The 20,122-nt window shown below is 36.3% G+C and overlaps 1 protein-coding gene across 2 annotated transcripts in view; it reads right to left on the bottom strand.

Annotated features, from left to right (window-relative positions):
• USH2A (usherin) overlaps positions 1-20,122 on the bottom strand; it is an 816,496-nt gene that overhangs the window by 583,187 nt on the left and 213,187 nt on the right. For both annotated transcript variants that reach the window (XM_036853226.1, XM_036853215.1), the window contains exons 16-19: positions 18,999-19,493; positions 17,698-17,967; positions 15,944-16,113; positions 11,095-11,239 (exon numbers count right to left, since the gene is read on the bottom strand). In XM_036853226.1, coding sequence (XP_036709121.1) covers positions 11,095-11,239; positions 15,944-16,113; positions 17,698-17,967; positions 18,999-19,493 — 1,080 coding nt within the window. The remainder of the gene's footprint in view (positions 1-11,094; positions 11,240-15,943; positions 16,114-17,697; positions 17,968-18,998; positions 19,494-20,122) is intronic.

Here is a 20,122-nt window from a genome sequence, read left to right as displayed (position 1 = left end):
ATTCACAAGTAGAATAATGATAAGAAAAACAGATACTCCTGAACTATTAAACACATACACACAAACACAGACTCACTAAGAGACAGGTGAATTAAAGATTATGGCTCAGATCATCAAAGTGAAGGGATTATAGGTATAAATTTGTTCATCACAAAACAGTAAATTAAGAGACAATATGGAATAATGTGAAAGTCTCTGCCGACTTTTAGAGAGATAATTTTCACTTTTTATCCAATTCTGTATGATTTTACAAAAATCACTTCAAACCTATATGCTTCAGTTTTCCCATCCGACATGAGGATAAATTTTCAGTGGGACACTTTGAAAATAACTGCTTTTAAAAACAATATAATTGCGCTAGGTTTTACAAAGCAAATTTCTATACAAATACAAGGCACTATTATTACTAGTCAATAAAGCATCTTTCACATTACATATTATAAAATGATTCAATTCATCCACATTCAGAATCTATCTGTGTTTACTTAGAAAATCCTCTTATAAGCATAAAGTATAAAATGGATCTTCAATATCCATCATTTCAAAGACTAACAACATACAGAGTCTGTTTCTACTTGGAATAAAATTACGGTGCTCTTGTATTTTTTTGCATTAGCTCTGTCATCCAATTTCTAGTCTCTCTCTTCTATTTACAAGCATTCTTTTATAAAACACTCTGTAATATACATTCTTCTTTATGCAGCATTTATTACTTTGTAATCTGATTAATAGCATATCATAATGCATAAATTTACACTTGCAAAATTTACGTAGTGTGGAGTTTGACCATCTCAGGATGAGAACTGGAGACTAAATGAGCAGAAGTGCTTGCTGACAGGTCTTTAAAATCAAATCTGTGTTTTCAAGGAAGAGTTTGTTGTCCATGAAGACTGTATGGCTGTGTCAATATCGTAAAGCATCATCAACTATTAGGAAGACGGCAATCTAGGAACAAGCAGTGCTTCCTTATTTCAGGGGTGTGACGGGGGAAAGACTAATATGAGACATCCTCAGGCATCTTGTCAGTGGAAAATGATCCTGACTTTCTCCCAGAGATGCAAACTGTCACAGGAAACATGATTTGCCAAATGCTGCTAGGCCCGAACACCTGTGAAAGGGCACTGGAACTAGGACTCAAACATGAAGTCCGGGTTGGTCACGTAGCCATGATTTCCCAGTTGGCAAGTGCTCTCCATTCAGGGTCCAGAAGAGGAGAGGATTCTCCCCTCAGACTCTCAGAGACTTCTCAGTGCTTCCTTGTTGACTGTCTATTCTCTGACTGAGGAAAGAACAACATCAATTTTCCCATTTTCTTCTTTGTCTACTAGTCCCCTTCAAGAGAGAAGATATATAGTGGAACTGATCTGGAAAGGAGAAAACTTAGGTTCTAGACTGCTTCTTTAGGACCCTACTTATAGAACATTGGCTAGTCCATTATTTGGCCTCTCTGTTCTCCAGTGTCTCATTCATTCATTTATTTTTTGGAAAAAAAAATTTTATTTAAGTATAGTTGGTGTACAATATTATATAAATTACAGGTGTACAATAGAGTGATTCACCATTTTTAGAGGTTATGCTCCAGTTATGGTTACTATAAGATATTGGCTATATTCCCTGCATTGTACAATATACCCTTGTAGCTTATTTTATACATAATAGTTTGTACCTCTTAATCCCTTACCCCTATATCGCCCCTCCCCCCTTCCCTCTCCCCGCTGGTAACCACTAGTTTGTTCTCTATAGCCGTGAGGCTGCTTCTTTTTTGTTGACACATTCACTAGTTTGTTGCATTTTTTAGATTCCACATACAAGTGATATCATACTGTCTGTCTTATTTCACTTAGGAAATACCTTCCAAGTCTATCCATGTTGTTGCAAATGGCCAAATTTCATTCTTTTTTATGGCTGAGTAATATTCCACTGTGTATATATATACCACATCTTCTTTACCCATTCATCTGCTGATGGGCACTTAGGTTGCTTCCATATCTTGGCAACTGTAATAATGCTGCTATGAACACTGGGGTCAATGGATCTTTTCAAATTAGTGTTTTCATTTTTTCCAGATATGTACCCAGGGGTAGAATTGCTGGGTAATACCTCATTTATTGAAGAGCACGACAGACCCGATTATGCCTAGGGTCTCTTCCAGTTTCAAAATTCTGGTTGAACATTTCCAAGCAGCTCCTCTCCACAGTAAACCAAGAAGGGGTGCTGGATACATAGATCCCCTCAGCCCTCCAGGAAGCCAGCCAGCTTAGCTCCCACAGCTCTGAGCCATCTTGTTCTTTACCTCAGCGCGGCAGATACATGTTATGATTTTTCTGTGTGTTCTATGATATAAACAAGGCCAGAAAGCAGTGCTTTTAGAGAATTTAAGGGGAATCACCTCCTTGATGAATAAACACTACCTTAACCAGCTGTCATGCAGGTGATCATCAATAATTTGCACGCACCTCACGTCCAACACATAAAAAGTGTGAGGATCCATGATTTCTGAACTGTACATACGGCAGCAGCAGTGACAGCACGTACTGTTCCCTAAAGTCTCCCGTCAATAAAAGGTAGTTGCTTGGACTGTAATTATGGCATCCTTGCTACCCAAACTTGAAGCTTTTATGGGGCTTATGCAATTAACTACTTAAATGCATGGTAACACTTGCTTCTCTGACAGAAAAGTATTGATTTTTTAATCATTTTCAAGTCTCCTCTAGCACAAATAAATGTACTACAGTTACAGTTAATGCACTGTGTACGTGCATTAAACGTTGGTGTGACAGAATTTATTATTTTGTGATATATAGAACTGAAGTCGGGCTTCTCAGAAAGTAGCATCATGGATCCAACATCAGTATGGAAACTACCATTGTCCTTGATACTCCAAATTCTCTAACTTCTACGAGTTAGAGATCTTTTTTCATAGGATACTTAGGCTTAAAATAAAGGAGGGGATGCTGAATATAAATCTTTCCTACATGTCAGTGTAGGAGAAAATTAGAAATAGTCCAACAGAGAAGATAACAGTTTATTTTTTCCTAAAGCTGTGGGTGTACGGCAACTCTGTTCCGATGAATTTTTGTCTATTTAATTTTTTCCCCTTGCATTTATTTAGGGCACATCTATCAAAATATTTTGCACACAATAGTCTTTCTAGTTCAATTCTTACACATTTTAATTGTGTTGTTTTAATGCCTTACTATAGTTAATACATCGGAAAACTAAAATGGTGCTTTAAAAAGTGTGATTTCTGCATGCCATTTCTGCCATGCCAAAAAGGTCAACAGAGGCCCCGTGAAAGTCACATATCTAAATACAGACCTGGCAACAGAGGTCATTACATAGTGTATCAACAAGCCTTTACCTTGGGTGCATCACACATTCAACATTAAAGTGGGTGAGTAAAAAGCAGTTAATTTTGTTTTGTTAGAAATAATATCATTTTAGTTTTAGCATCTAAGACAGATGCCAGCATTTCACTCTGAACAGATGGTAATTCCATCTAATAGTGCATCTCTGTATTAGTAAGGTCTGTTGTGTATACAAACAGTAATAAACAGTAGGTAAGGATCAAAATAAATTTTAATTGTTGACATTAAATTCTGGCAGCCACAGTTCTAAGGCTGCAATATTCCTTTTTCAAGTCTGTCAGGTTTACTAATGCCACAAAAGCTTTGTCGAAAGCTGCCAGATCCCAGTTTCCATACAAAGATGTTGCATGCTACCAGATATTGGTCTGCACCAGGATTACCTGTTTTCCTACGCTGAAATAATCCTTCAGGAATAACATGGGATTGGTGCTACCACTGATGCACTGGTCCGCCATGATTTCTTTTAGAATGCTCCTGAAGGACTGAACCTTTAATTAAGAGGTTGATTTTTAAAATGTTGTGTCCAATTGTTACAATTGGGGTCATGGTGCTATCACAGCCACTTTCCTACCCTGCTAAGTAAGGGTCTCTCATTCAATTCACTCTATTCTCTTTGCAAATCTGGGCATTCCTGAACTTCTCTGAAACTGGCATCATCCTTTTCATTTGGTTTGTTTTATCGGAGTCTGAAGGATTTCCCTAACAATTGCAGCTCTCGTCAGCTGAGCTCTTCTGTAGGCCTTGCTGTGGATCAAGCCTGCCAACAAGCACCAATCTGGTTCTCATAACGTCTCCAACGATCTGGTATTACAAGTAGTAGCCGCTCTATATTTGGGGAAGCTGCCATGTCAAAATCATTATAAAAAACCTCAGTTTGGCATTCAAGTTCAATAACAAACATGCTTTGGCATCATATTTCTTTAAAAACAAGGATATATTTTTTTTGAATCATGAAAAATATATTGCTTCCACCATATGGGACAACCAACGACTCACCAACCGATTTCAGATGCAGCATATTGAGCTGACCATATGTTACTGTGCTGTTGAATGGCTGAGTGATTCATGCCCGTCACATTCTAGTATATCAATTAAAGCTCCTTGAAGTCTGCATGATTTGTGTCTCTGTTATTAAACCCTGCTAATTCATCCCACTTACACATCTGTTATAAATCTCTAGGAGTGCTGCATGATTCATGGCAATCTGTGAGCATGCTACAGCAAATTCTTCTCCTTGTAATTAACAGTAAATTGTTTTACTGCCATGCAATGAATTTTTCAGTTATATTGCAAATGAACTCCTAAATGTGCGGTTCTTTCCTAAGAACTGACTTATATCATTAGGCAATTAAAAAGTATTGCTTTGAACCAAAAGCTTTTAATCAAGAGAAATACAACTTCAACATTGCCTGAGAGCCACGGAAATTTGACACGGTGGTTAGAAGGGCAAAATAATTTCTGTTGTCGAAAGAGCAAAACAAACAAAACCAACCCTTCCGCGTACTCAGGATTTCCCTGATGCTAAGACGTGAGAACTGCTGCCTGAAAAGACTGGGTGAGACAAGTGTGCACAGATACTGTTTATCTTAGAAGTGACTTAAGTCATCTGTCATTACCAAATTTCTCAGATTGACTTACACTGCTCTAATTGTAAAACAGTGCCTTTATTCTTGAAATAAATAATTGGATAATTAGCCAAGTTGAATCCGCAGAGAATTTCGCTGCTGTTCAAGTGTTCCTGTCAAAGGTGAAGCAAATTCATTTCAGCTCGCCTCTGCAGCTCTTCCAAGAGGCTTTGATTTTTTTTTTTTCCCCACTTTCCTGGCAGCAGCCTGAGATTCATGAGTCCATACATCAAGTCAGTAGTTTAACAACAAATGGAATTAAATTCAAAGAAGGGAAACTAATTGAAGGACAGCAACAAAAGTGGTTGGTAATGTGCTTTTTAATATGGCATGCCACATTTGCATGATAATTTTTCCTTTTTAGCATGGAGCAGAAAGTGACTAGCTTAATGAGGGATTATTCAAGACAGGAACGAACAAAATGCATTCATAACTAAGAACAAAGATTGTATTATGAAACAAAAACAGGCAACCTCAGAGAAGTAACTGGATGATTGGTTTATGCATTATGAATAAAAAGATAGAAAAATATTTATATTAGTATTCACTGATGACTATATATACAAGATTGTTATAATTAAAATTATAAATTAACATATTAAGAGTGCTTGTTTAATCACTCTGGGTCCTATTCACAATGAAAGGACTTAGGTACCTGCATACAAAACAATGTGTGTTTTCAACCCAGCCGCAAACAGCCCATACATTCTACTTTGGATTCAGACAAAAATCTTAATGCACCACTAATTACTTGCTTAATGGGAGATGGGCACTTCTAAGCTTGTAGTGTAGAGGTCAATTTATGATAGGTAAAGGAAATAGGACATTGTTCCTCCGGGAATGGATCTCCAAAAGGAATTTCTCTGAAGGAAGGTTTAATTTGTACTTAATTCACAAAGGGTGGAAATGTACAAAGTTATTAGATGAAAAGGGTAATCTTCAAGAAAAGTACAAGAAGGGTGCCCAGCCCATCAGTTCATGACCCTTATACACCCAGAGGCAACTCCAAAGCCACCCATGACAGTTTCCTCAAGATTTTGCAATGGAGATGCAGCTGCTCCTGGGAGAATACTTTTCTCACATCAGCTCTCAGACTTTGTCATGGGCACCAAAACTAAAGGAGTAAAGCAATAAATATTCTGGATGAAATGTGTAATTCTAATAATATCTAACTGAAAAAATACTTAAAAGAGAGCAAATTATAATTCTCGAGCTTCTTAATGAAGCAGATACATCTTTACAAGTATCTTTTTGATTTCTGTGACTGAGATTTAAGGAAAAACAACATGTTTAAGTGATTCAGTGCTTCAAAAAGGCTGACTACTACTTCAAATTTTGGGTGTTCTTCAAAATTTTTAAATGGTCACTGGCTTCTTCTGATTCCTGACACTTCACTCACGTAAACTACATTTAGACTTGAGTTAAATTTCTCACAAATCCATTAGAATTCACTGGAGTAATATATACCCTCCAAATTGTAACTTTATTACTAGAATAAACAGAGCAGGAAGAATCACAGCTACAACTTAACTTTTATTCCTTTCCTACAATGGTCAACAAACCTGTTGACCATTCAAAAGGATTGACCTTCTCACTGTTTATTTCTATGACTTAATATCTATCAGTTACGCACAGAGGTTTGATCCTAGGAAAATTTTAGAAGAAAAACCTTATTCACCTATTAAAAACAAAGGAGGCAAGAAGGATATTGGATCTGTAATTACTGGGGTTTTCTTTGTATTCTAATAAAAACAAGTCCATTCTCCCTGATCCAAACACCCCTGAAAATGGTATATTTTATAATAAATCAAGTGGCAAGCAAAAATTATTTTTTTATACTTTTGTCATGTAAGTGACTTTATTCCCTGCTTGGCAGATGAAGAGTCAGAGAGTTCTGACAAAATAAATTAAGGGATAAAGGAATAAATATTTTAGCAGAAGAGCGCTAAAATAATTTTTCCTTCAGAAAAGAAAGGATTTCACATGTGAACAAAGTTAATGTATTTTTTTTTTAATGGAAATTGAGTAGAAGGAACATTTTGGCAAAGGACAAAAAACTACACATTTAAAATTTACTATCCCATCTTCTCCTGCAACTGTTTAATTTTTTTACCTTCCAGCTTCTGCTCCAACCATGTTAATCAGAGTGCTGCCCAGAGAGTCATCAGTGACCCCACGTTCCTTGCGGTTTACATTTTTCCTACTTCCCCTACAGCATGTGACCCTACTGACAACATCCTCCTTCTAGAATTCTCTCTCCCCTTGATTTTTTGGATACTGCTTTTTCTAGGTTCTTTTTCTAACTCTGACCACATCTCTGCCCTTTATTCCTCCTTTCCTCTTCCTCCCAAAATGTGAGCATTCACTGAGATGTGAACTTTTATTTTGTATTTTCTCTGCCTTCACTAATACATTATTATCCATAGTTTCGGCTCCTTCTATACGCAGGTGATTATAAAACCCGCATCCTTCTTAAGCTCCAGATTTGCATTTTCTGCTGTTGGCTGCTTATAATCGTCATGGATGTGTTTCCATCAGATAATCAAACTGAAACTCATGGTTTTATTTCTCCCATATGTTCTTTCTTCGTGTTTTGCATTATATTTAGTGGCATCACCACTGTCTAGGATATTTACTGTCATCTTCAATTCCTCCCTCTTCTTAACCTGTGGATTTCCTCTCCTACTCTATTCCTTTCTTTTAATCTTTCCTTCTATTTATCTGATTTACTTTCTCATGGCCCCCTTGGAATGTCTACCAGTCTCTATTTCCACACTTTAATCTATTCTACACTATACGGACAGAGACATGTTTATAAACCTCAGCTTTCATCACGTCAGTACGGAACAGCCCCTCAAACAGCGACACATGGTATAATAGCTGCAAAAATCTTTACCAATTCTTTATAGTCTATTTCAAATGCCATTTAACCTGAGCTAATTTCCCAGTCTCCTAAATCAAAGTTATCTATCCCATATTCTCCGTTCCCATAGCTTTCTTTTATCCTTTCCCCCAAGGTGTTAATCCTACCTGTTATAAGTCAGTACCTTAATGCAGACACCATTAAAGTATCTTTGAATGGATTCTATTAGAATCCCCTCCACCCAGTGCTTTAAATAGTAACCTTAATAGACGTTTACTGAATTGAGCATTCACAGCAAAACAGCAACAATATGGTTATGACACATTATTAACTCTATATTGTAAACAACAAATTTGAAATGTGTAGGTTTTGATCAAAATCCTGAAATGCATGTCATACTTCTGAACAACATGCTCCTTACAGAACTGAAAAATGATGCTTTTTGATGTTAGCGCCCCCTACAGTTTACTTTTGTCATTCAATCCTTAGTTTTAGGACTCTCCATTGTTATACTTATGTTATAATACTGTTACGGAAACAAAGTTGTAAAATAAATTTTATGACTTCGATAACATTTGATTAGACATTCTATAACATTTACATTGTGACTGATAAAAGTATTACAAAACAGTTATGATAGAAATCTTGATAAAAATAACAATTTTTTTTTGAGGATTTACTCTGTTCTGGGCACTGCTTTAAATACTTAACATGTATTTACTCCTCGGGAGAGCCCTATGTAATAGGTTATCCTTATTTATAAATTGGAAAACTAAGGCACAGAGGTCATATAATTTACTCAAGGTCACAAAGCTAGTAGATGGCAGAGCCCAAATTCAAGTTGCGGCATTCTGGCTTATCATTTTCCCCTAAAATACACAAATAAACTCTTATTTGAAAAAGTCAATTAACTTGCACATCTCATGGCTTTCGGAGACTATGAGAGGTTTCCAAGTTCTGTTTTTCAGGGATAAAGAGGTGGGGAGAGGACTCAGAGGGCCTAGATGAGCTCTGCTCCACTCAGCTTCCAGTGGATGGAGTGGCCTTAAGCCTCCTCACCAGTGACTAGAAGAAGAGCACATAGCACTGGGGCACAGTGAGTTCCACGTCACAGGAATTCTTACTGCAACCAATGAGGATGATATTCACACAGACGTGATCATTGGTCCATTAAGCAGGGAAGATGCCATTCTATAGACATTTTCCCTGCTTTTCTTTTTCCATGTCCAGGATCTGTCTAGTCTCTGGGGACCAGCATGTCTCCGTTCAGTTCTTTTAGTTTGTGTCTATGAAAAAACAGAGTAGATCCTATCTAAAGGAGAGAGCCTATCCTAACAGTGCTGGAAACTAGGGCATGTGAGGTGCAGCTGGGAGGTCCCTCAGTACACAGCCTGGAGGAGAGAAGACTTGGCTGGGGGTATTGTTACTGAAGATGTTATTGGAAGTGATGTCATGAGGAAGGTGAATTAGAGTGAGGACAGCCCCCAAGGGAGTGGAAGGAGAATGTTCAATAGGAGCCAGAGGGAGGTATTTTGGATTAGTATCACCTTTGAAATTGTGTTTTCAAAGAGGTCTCTAAACATGGTATGATTTGCCAGAGAGGTGTAGTTCCCCTACCACTAAAGGATCACACACAGGTCGGACAAACCCTTGGAAGGAATGTTGCATAGGATATATTAATATTGGCTAGATAGTCACCCTAGATGACTTTGAAATGTTTTACAACCCTGAGAAGCTGTGATTTCAGTTCTGCTCGGTCACATAATCGGAGTCCCTTTATCCTCCTCTAGATCTCAGGCCAATCTTTGGTTTGTGTGGGTTCTGTTTTCACTTTCTCCAGCCCCCAGGACAGATTGCTCTTTTAATTTTTATCCTCTAGTCCCAAATTATGTCATTTTTTCTAAAAGAGACAGGGAGTCTTCCCCTGTTATCCACACTCTGTAACTCTCTAATAACATAGTATATAAAAATAAATAAATATTCTTATAGGAGAATGGTGTTTTTTATTCAAGCTAGGTACTCCATAAATACTTGTACATATAGGTTAAATATGTAAAAACACAAAGAGTTGAGTCAGAGATAATAAAACAATTTCTTGGAACTTTGGAGTCATTCTCATTATTGAAAAAAAAAAAATTTTTTTTTTTTTTGGCCCTGCCATGCAGCACGTGGGGATCTTAGTTCCCCAACCACGGATTGAACCCATGCCCCTTGCATTGGGAGCACAGAGTCTTAACCACTGGACCACCAGGGAAGTCCCCATCATTGGTGGACAATTTGAAGAAACAAAATTACTTGTTATATTTGAAGTTTGTTGTATATTGATACAAGATAATTTGAGCCAAACAAGTTTTTCCAGAATGAAAACAAAATAGAACAAGACAAAAACTATGGAATTGTATATGAAGACAGTAAGGAAGAAGGTCTAAGGAGTATTTTCATAGCTAAACATGTTGGCATGCTATCTGTCATTCGCCTAGGAGTCTCTTAACTTCCTCACATCTGGACATTTCCATAAAGAGCACCAGGAATCTAAGCCTTGTTGGATGCTGACAGAAAAACTGATTTGAAAATATCCTAAATGGTAAGTAATTGGGTTATATAGGTGTTAATAATACATGTAATCAAGTTTGTGTGAACCTAATTTGTCATAAGCGAAGCAAGCAAAAAATTATACAAACTATTTCCTGGTAAGATTATACTTGATAACAAGTTGTTATTTCAATTTTATGTACTTAGGAGTTTCATATTCATAATAAACAGATTAATAAGCACACTACTGCTTATCCAAAAAAGGCAAAATATGACACCAGGGCAACCCAGTAATTTCTGGATGTCTGCTGTTAGCTCCGTGGGGCAGGAGGGGATAGACCCAATCCCACACAAAAAAGTTAAGACTGAGAGAAGCAGTGTTCTGAGTCCTCACAAGAAGCCTGCTAAACACTTCAAACAATTGTTGGGACACTTTTAGGACTTAGGGTGGTGGGAGCCCTGTAATCACTCGGCATCTAATTATGTTTCTTATGATGACACAGCTGCAACTCAGGAATGTTCAGGGCTCTTAAGTCTCTTTTTCTGTTCAACTATGTCATGGTCAGTAGCAATCAGGGTTAGTGAGGGAGAAGGAGAAAGCAGAAAAGACAAATATTAAGTCCAAACTAGAGAAGGTATTGAGCTTTGTAGGTGTTTTGTTTATAAATACACAATATATTTTTCATGTCCTTTAGAACTTGCTTACCTGCTGCTAAAGTCCGTCCTGCTCGCGAAGCACTGGTTATACAACCAACTGAATTGCAGAGAGAAATAGTAAAGTTGTATATCCTATAAGGTTGTAGTCCTTTTACAATATAAGACAGTTCTTGGGATTTAGCAGTGTACAACACCTGTGAAGCAAAAAAAAAAAAAAAGAAGTCAGATAATAATCAGTGTGAAAAACATTAGCTTGACAAGCAAAGTTCTAGGAATTCTGACAGAGGGAATTTTTGCCAACCACGATTAGGAAAAGGGATTCTTTTTGAAGGGCCTCAACAAGCTAGGATTTAATTGATAATTGTACAATCACACTGCTTTATGAGGTAATAATCCAGTTCCTGAGTGGATAAATGAGGAAACCGAGTTATTGCCTCATAAAGCAGCATGGTGGTGCAGTTCGTGTCACTGATGGTACAGATAAAGAATGGTGACACTGTCATTGTTATCGTGAAAAAGTCCAAATAAAACCACGGGGCTTGGCCAAAATGAACCCAGTGCAGTAATGCCCACATGCTAGCTGATGGAGCTGGTACAGAAAGATGTCACTACGTTAAATCAATCCCATCATTTGCTTTAAAAAAAAAAAAAAAAAGCCACAGGAAGAAAAAGGGAAAAAAAGGAAAGATTACTGAGCACCCACATGAAGTCAATTCTCAATTATCTTTCTTGCACAACTGAGCATAAGAAGATTGATCAAACAGTTACATTTTTTTTTTTGAAATACTGTCTTTATCACACATTTTCAAATGAAAATAGCAGATTTGAGCAAAGGAGACTCTATGGTCCATAAACAAGTAATTAAACAATAAACACTGAGAGCTTGTCCTGTCATTATAACTAGAATTGATCAAAAGCAACCATGTAAATTTGCTTAGTCTGTAGATACAAAGACCACTGGTGATTATATTCAGGAAAAAAAAGTCATTAAAATGGATAGTCTGACAGCAAGCATGAGTACAAAGCTATTTTTCTAAGGGATATTGATATACATTCATATCAAATAATCTTCCATAAATATAAATACTACGGGTAAAGATTAATAACATTTGGAGTCAATTTCTAGATTTTGTTTTCCCTTTAGGAGTACAATAAAATTCATTTGGAATATGTGCCTGGGTACTGACTTTAAAATTTCATAAACTGAGTAGTTCTAGAAAGCAGTGTGTTTGGAAAATAAATTATGTTGCTTACACAACATTTTTCAGAAATAAAGGTGACTTTGGAGATTCAAAGTATCCAGGAATAATTTAAAACATTAGTACCATTTTCTTGCAATTACATTTAGAAATCAGAAAAGCATCAAACACTAAATTATTAATCCTTTTTCCAATTTTAAAATGGCTACTTAGGTTTTGAAGATATAAACTGTTTTCTTTCGTGCAATGTGATTTAAAATTTTCTAAGAAAAATAAAACTTTGAAATGAGTAAATCTTACTTAATATTGCTATAAGATTTATCTTATTTAGCACAGTCTTGATGGGATTTAATGTAGTTTTTTAGAAAATAAAATTGTTTTTAAGATAAAATACATTAAGGTATTTCTCATTTAATTTAAAAAATTGAACCATTTTTAAACAAATTATTCTTTGTCTCAAGAACACATCAAGAGGGATGGAAGAACAGTATGGAGGTTCCTTAAAAAACTAAAAATAGAACTACCATACGACCCAGCAATCCTACTACTGGGCATATACCCTGAGAAAACAATAATTCAAAAAGAGTCATGTACCACAATGTTCACTGCAGCTCTATTTAAAATAGCCAGGACATGGAAGCAACCTAAGTGTCCATCAACAGGTGAATGAATAAAGAAGATGTGGCACATATATACAGTGGAATATTACTCAGCCATAAAAAGAAACAAAATTGAGTTATTTGTAGTGAGGTGGATGGACCTAGAGTCTGTCATACAGAGTGAAGTAAGTCAGAAAGAGAAAAACAAATACTGTATGCTAACACATATATATGGAATCTAAAAAAAAATGGCCATGAAGAACCTAGGGGCAAGACGGGAATAAAGACGCAGACCTACTAGAGAATGGACTTGGAGACACGGGGAGGGGGAAGGGTAAGCTGGGACAAAGTGAGAGAGTGGTAGTGTATATATGGACATATATACACTACCAAATGTAAAATAGATAGCTAGTGGGAAGCAGTCGCATAGCACAGGGAGATCAGCTCGGTGCTTTGTGACCAGCTAGAAGGGTGGGATAAGGAGGGTGGGAGGGAGGCAGACACAAGAGGGAGGAGATATGGGGATATATGTATATGTATAACTGATTCACTTTGTTATAAAGCAGAAACTAACACACCATCATAAAGCAATTATACTCCAAAAAAAATGTTAAAAAAAGAAAAAAAAGAGGGAGGGGATATGGGGACATGTGTATGCACATGGCTGATTCGCTTTGTTGTGCAACAGAAACGAACACAGTATTGTGAAGCAATTATACTCCAATAAAGATCTATTTAAAAAATTTTTTTAAAAGAACACAAAATGAAATGTAATAAAGAGAAAATGTAAACTAATACTAATTTTGATGAAATTTTACTTCTTCTCTACATATAGTTGTTATAAATTACATGATTTTTAAGAGACACTTACCCTAGAGCTTGGGGCATGTAAAATCATCACTCAGATAAACTGTGTCTTTATCACGTACATAGACTCATCTTAACAAGTCTTAAAGGATGTATCTAATTGAAAGTTTTTTGTGGGATTAATCTTAAAAGAGGTGAGAAGAACTTTGTAGTTTAAAATACTACAATGATAATAGCACCACTTCTATATATGTCTCCTACTACATTCTTAGGTAAAGATCGTTTAACAGTTATTTTTACAGTAGGCTTTCCCCAGAAATTTTGGCTATTTATTTACCAAGATTATAACAAGACATGCTCAGGTCAGTGTGGATACAAATTTAATTGTTGAGATCATAAAAAATTTTGACTTTGCCACTTGTGATTTCACTTTCTTGAATATACGATTAGGTAGATGAATATTTGCAGGAGAGGGTGTAAGAGAGAGAATAAAGTGACATATCTATATCCTTCTTTTAATTCAGCCACAAAGACTTTTAAACAAACAAAAGATTTATATACATAAATTTTGTCAATATAAAAAAATATTTTCCTGCCCCATTGAATAATATTTTATAAAATGTAATGTAGCCGTATCCCATTAATAATAATCACTAATCATAACAATATCTAATATTTGTCAAGTTCTTTAAGCTCCACAAAAACTGTATAGATAAGCAGAAATTGTTTTCCCATTTTACACATGAATAAAACCTGAAGCACAGAGATGTGTGATATGGCAAGTAATTGGAAAAAGCGGGATAAAAACAAGTTGATTTCTGGGATGTATTGTATAAACTATGGGGTTTTTTTTTCTTATCTTAGTTTCTTGGAATAGAGTATTATAAAACAAGTAACAGCCAGAACGCATAATATGCTGTGCAAGCTGGTAATCCAAACCCACGTCATCCACCATTCTGACACTGCTGGCTCGATCTCAGCTCCTACCTATGACTCCTTGGAGGACCCTTAAGACTTGTGAGAGGAGAAAAATGTAGTTTGGTTTGCAGATGGGTTGTCTTAGTATGTGGTTAATGAAGTCAAAAATGGGTGCTGGCTGCTCTATATCTCCATTCAGGGATGGTCCTAAAACCCAGCAATAAAAAGAAATCCTTTCAGTGGGCAAAACTTTAGGTAGTGCACCTGGTCATTTATTCTGTGTGGAAAGGGAAGGGTTCCTGAATTATATGGCTGTGGTTTGGTTGTATTGAACATGGCCGTAAAAGAAAAAAGACTAGAAAATCAGGAACTAGGATGTTTAGGGAAGAAGAATGTGGATAGGCCCATGGGACAGGGCATCAAGTAAGTGTGAAGATCTTTTCATGTCCTGTTAATGTCCTCCAAAGAGCATCTTCCTCAGAAGAGATGCTAAACAGCCAAGTATGCAGAATGACTTGTCCAGTTGACGTCAGCCAGTCTCTGTCATTGGTCACTCTTATGCTGATAGAAAGGACACTGGTCACACCATAAACTTGAGGGTAACAAGAGCCTCTCATCCTCCAGGATTATTATACATATCAAATGAATTAGTCTATGTACACAGTAAAGCCTCAGTAACCGTTACCTATGATCATTATTCTCATTACTGCTGGCTGGATATAACCCACTAGAAGGAAATATGTCACTACATATCCCAAACCTTGAACATGTTCACAACCTTTGCTATAAGCTGTGATAAACTGCATCCCTCAGAATTTATTCTTAGGAAATAGAAGTCTGCAAAATGTACATATAAGATGTTCTTATCAATGTCATTTAGATTTCCAAGAGAATTAATACAATAGACATACCAATTGTGGATTGGTTGAATCATTATTGTGTACCCAGATAATATGATAGTACACAGCTACTGAATGTCAGCTTCTTGCAAGATATTTAAGGATATATGCTAAGTGGAAAAAGTAGATTTCATGAAACAAAATTATACCAACTTTATTTCCGTATACCCTTATATTAGGAAAAAATGAGTGATATAAGTATTTAGAGCCTTGTATACATAAATATTATATTAAGAAATGAATGCCCCCTTTAAGGATTGTATTGAGTTGGCCAAAAACTTCATTCGGTTTTAAGTAAAAATAAGACATATTTTTCATTTTCACCAAGAAATTTATTGAATGTATTCATTAACTGAGCAAACTTTTTGGCCAACCCAATATAAATGAAAACTCTGTCATCATTCTGCAAATACAGAAAATGTCAATATGAAGACATAATTCAATTCTGAAAGGTCGTTAGTTGAAAATAACAATACCTGTGAAAACACCACCGGACTAGATTGTTGAGGTGATTGTTCAGAAACCATACTGACGTTATACCCCACAACTTTTCCTCTTGTCACATTATCTGCTGGCATCTCCCAGGACACATTGAGCGAGTATGGTGAGAGGGGGGAGACTGAAGGAGGGGTCATGAATATAGGCGCTGTTAACAACAACAATAACAACAGCCAAAACAATGAATGCTGTATTCACACATTTTCAACCTGAATTCACACATTTATCCTAGTTTCTGAAACACCTCACTCCTTACATAATATTCTAATTTTTAAAAATCAAAGAAGATGCTGGTGTGTATAAAAGCTACTCACTTATTTTTATATCTGCAAGGATGTTCTCCACCTTCACATTACTAACAAAGATATTTTCCATTTACAAAATTAAAAAATAGGAATTTGCTTGTGTTCATAAAGGTAACTAGTAGATAGCTGAGGAGGAAACCATAGGTCTTATGATGTCTTTGAAAGGAGAAGCCACAAAAACAGAATATGTCTCAGTCCTCAAAGTTTAGAACAATGCATAGTGACATATTGGACTTCTTATGTAGAGAAGTAATTCACTGAGCTTCTGGGAGAATATTACTCTTTAGACAGAGGGAAATCGAAAATGTTCTAAATAACCCCGAAGAAATTCGAAAAGTTTTCAATAAATCTGGATTGAAATGTTCAGGGACATACACACATACATTCTCCCCCTGCCATCCTTGAGATCTTAATATGGATTTTAAATGTGCTAACCAAAGGTGTATTATCAAAGGACCTCATTTCACTTTCATTAGCCAGTGACCCATACGATTATGAGGGTCCAGTATTGCTGTTTCATCCATTACTTTTCATTTCTGACCTTGACTTTCCCCTTCCGGAATGCCATGGCTCATCACTTGTGCTATCATGGCCTTATTATTTGGACAAGATGGCTGGGAGTCATTAAGAGATGCTCAAGCACAATGCACATTTTATTCATGAAATGATTCCCTTGGACATCAAACTAGAAGCTACCCTTACCCTCCACAGTCCTAACAGATCCAATTTAAATCATGACTTGGGTTTCTTTGGATATCTATAGATTCAAAGCATAACAAAAGTGTAGTTTTTTCGTCAAGGGCTCATGAAATTTGACGTGTTTATAATATAAAGAATGAGGTGGAGGATTAAAAATATCTCATTTGCCTTAGTAAAGCTATCTTAAGAAAATTAAAACTTTTCACCATCTTTCCTTACCATATTGCCAACTGCTTATAAACACACTTGTGAATTACAGATTTTGATGTCTGGGATTATATTTTAAGGTACAATTTGGTACCTAAACTATTTGTTTTGGAAAGAGAAAGAAAAACATAAACAGATTTGTGAAACTGGTAACAGTTTTCTCTTTCACTGAACATAAATTGTACTGAATTTGGAGCAAGATGGGACATATGGCCATCCCACTTCAGGACTGGAAACCAATTGCTATTTTTGACAAACACTTCCAAAAGACTATAACTACAGTTAAGTCATTTTTGCCCCTTGAAGTAACAACTAAAACATTATTTTTTCCCTAGAACTTACTGCAAGAACTTTGTGACCTTGAGTTATCTATGAAACCAATCTATGCATTCAATATTTCCTTGGTTTATATAAATGTACAGCTCTTGCTTTTCGAATGTATTTAGTGCTGTTGACTTTAATTTGAGGCAATATTTTCATTCAGGAGTTTCCAAAGTAGAGTTCAAAGCATTAGTCTTCACCTGATTCTCCCGTTCTTCCTGTGGTCCAGGCAGAAGACACACTCCCAGCCATGTTCACAGCTAAGACTCTAAACTTGTACTTGGTGTACGGCTCCAAGCCAGTGATGACTGTGGTTGATTGGGGAGGTTCTAATGCATTTTCATTGGCTGATTCTGCAAGTGGGTAAGGACTGAGCCAGCCACTGCTCTGAAAAACTTGACTTTCTGCTGACCTGGTTTCTCCATTAGATCTCAGTCTTTTCATGTATAGTTCATATCTTATAATTATGCCTAGAAAAGTGAAACGGTGAACAAAGAGGACTTATTAGACAAATGGGCTATTTTAGGGGTGGGGTGATGTTAGGTTATGTGAAGAGTCCTGGCTTTCCTTGTTCTTCTGACTCAATTACCTGTCTATTTTCTTGGTAATCTACATGATAGGTACTTATAAAAAGAAACAAACTAGAAGTTGATAGCTACATGAATGCATGAAATATTACTGTAAAGCATATTCATGGAAAATGAAAACTGAGCACAAAAGTGTAGAAACACAAAATAACTATAATTTATGATAGGTACATTCAATATTTTTCAGGATGATTGGTCATAATTTCTACTAAGAATGGCTGTCTCTTTTTGGAAATTTGATCACTGTACTTTCAATTTGTATAGTTTCAAATTTGGGGATTTTAATTTGATTATCTGCTTAATGTAAGCCTTGTTTACATAAATATTAGAATATTACAGTTCATTTCCACCTAGTTTTATCAAGTAACTTAAAAATCCTACGAAAAAAGCTTTTGTTATAATACGTACATGATATTAAATTACTAAAAATCTATGAATGTGTGCTGGCCTGTATAACCAAGGGTTCAATTATATAAGCCCCAAAATTAACTTAATGGAGTCAGCTAGCCTATATACATATTTTTTGTACTATTTCATATCTTTTTCTTGCTTAAAAGAAAATTTACTGCTTATGGGTGCCCTAACTTGTGACACAGTCAAATATAATGCATTTCCTAAGTGAGTTTCAAATTAGAAACATCATTTGTGTTATGGCAGATGTCACTAAGAGCAAAGATAATATTAGCCTTCTAGGGGGCAATTTAAATGAGTGGAATTTGTTATTAGATTAAAGAAATATACTTATTCTACTAACCAGGACAAATAGTATATCTTTAGAAATTGTTTCCCAATTACGACATCATGCAGCTATAAAAATGAAAATGGTTGTCAGAATCTTATTGCACAATTCCAAATACCCAGATTCTCCTTCATGTTTTACCCAAGAATGGGAAATCTAGGCCTTGAATTCCTACCATTTGGTTCCGTCGGTGGAGCCCATTCTACATGAAGCTCTGTGGAACTGATCTTCCGCACCTCGGGTGGACCCAGCCTTCGGGGAGGTGCCTGGGCCGTGGTCACTGTCAGAGGGGTGCTGTGTAAACAACCCCCACTAGTACACGCCTGTACAGCAAAACGGTATTTGGTGAATGGAACCAGATTCCAGATGGTAGCGGTGGTTTCAGGACCTTCATAGGGAACACAGGGCTGGATGCCATCTAGAGGAGCACAGGACAAAATATATTTCTCGATAGGACCAGAACGATTTGAAGGTACAGCCCAGGTAAGTGTCACAGAGTCTGAGCTAATAGGACTGATATAACTTAAGTGCAGGCTTCCCTCTGGGGCCCCTGGTTTTGTCCTGTAGGTGACAGCTGCACTCCTTGTTGAACCACGCAAGCTGCTGGTCTCGAGGTAATAGGAATAGGAGGTATATGGCGACAGCGCAGTGTCTAAGAAGTACTGAATATCTGAAGTTTAAAAAAAAAAGAAGAAAAGAGTTACATTGCACAAATTGGCAAGGAAACATTTCTAATTATTTTTCTGTTATATAACATAACTACATTAAACTACACCAATCCACTCTTTTGAATACAAGTATGGTTCATATTTTTAAAAATTGAGATGAAGCAAATACTGGTTACTTTTATTGTGCAGTAAAATATAAGAAAAGTGCCTTTTGGAATGATGCATATTTAGAAGCTTAAGCTTTTGTTTTGTTCTTTATATGATACGGCGTCCTTTTTATAGAAGGTATAAGAGAGTCCTTGCAAATTCTCTGAAACAGAAATAACTAGGTTTCTTATAGTAATCAGATTGTTTTTTAGACACTGATACACTAGACAAAGGGTTGGCAAACTACTGCCACAGGCCAGGTCTGTCACCTAGCCAACATCTTGTCTAGAGCCTCTTCTGAATTTCCAACCCATGGAAACTGTGAAACTATAAACGATTATTGTTGCTTTAAGCTGCTATGTTGTAGAGACAATTTGTTATCAGCAACGGAGAATTCACACAATACTAGACATGAAGGATTTGAAGAGAGAGAAGGAGGTAGAAAAAGGAGGTAAAAGAAAAAAAATGACGGGGAGTGGACATG

This window comes from Balaenoptera musculus, chromosome 1, assembly GCF_009873245.2.
Source record: "Balaenoptera musculus isolate JJ_BM4_2016_0621 chromosome 1, mBalMus1.pri.v3, whole genome shotgun sequence".
Lineage (NCBI taxonomy): Eukaryota > Metazoa > Chordata > Mammalia > Artiodactyla > Balaenopteridae > Balaenoptera > Balaenoptera musculus.
This window is presented reverse-complemented; position numbering and strand designations above follow the sequence as displayed.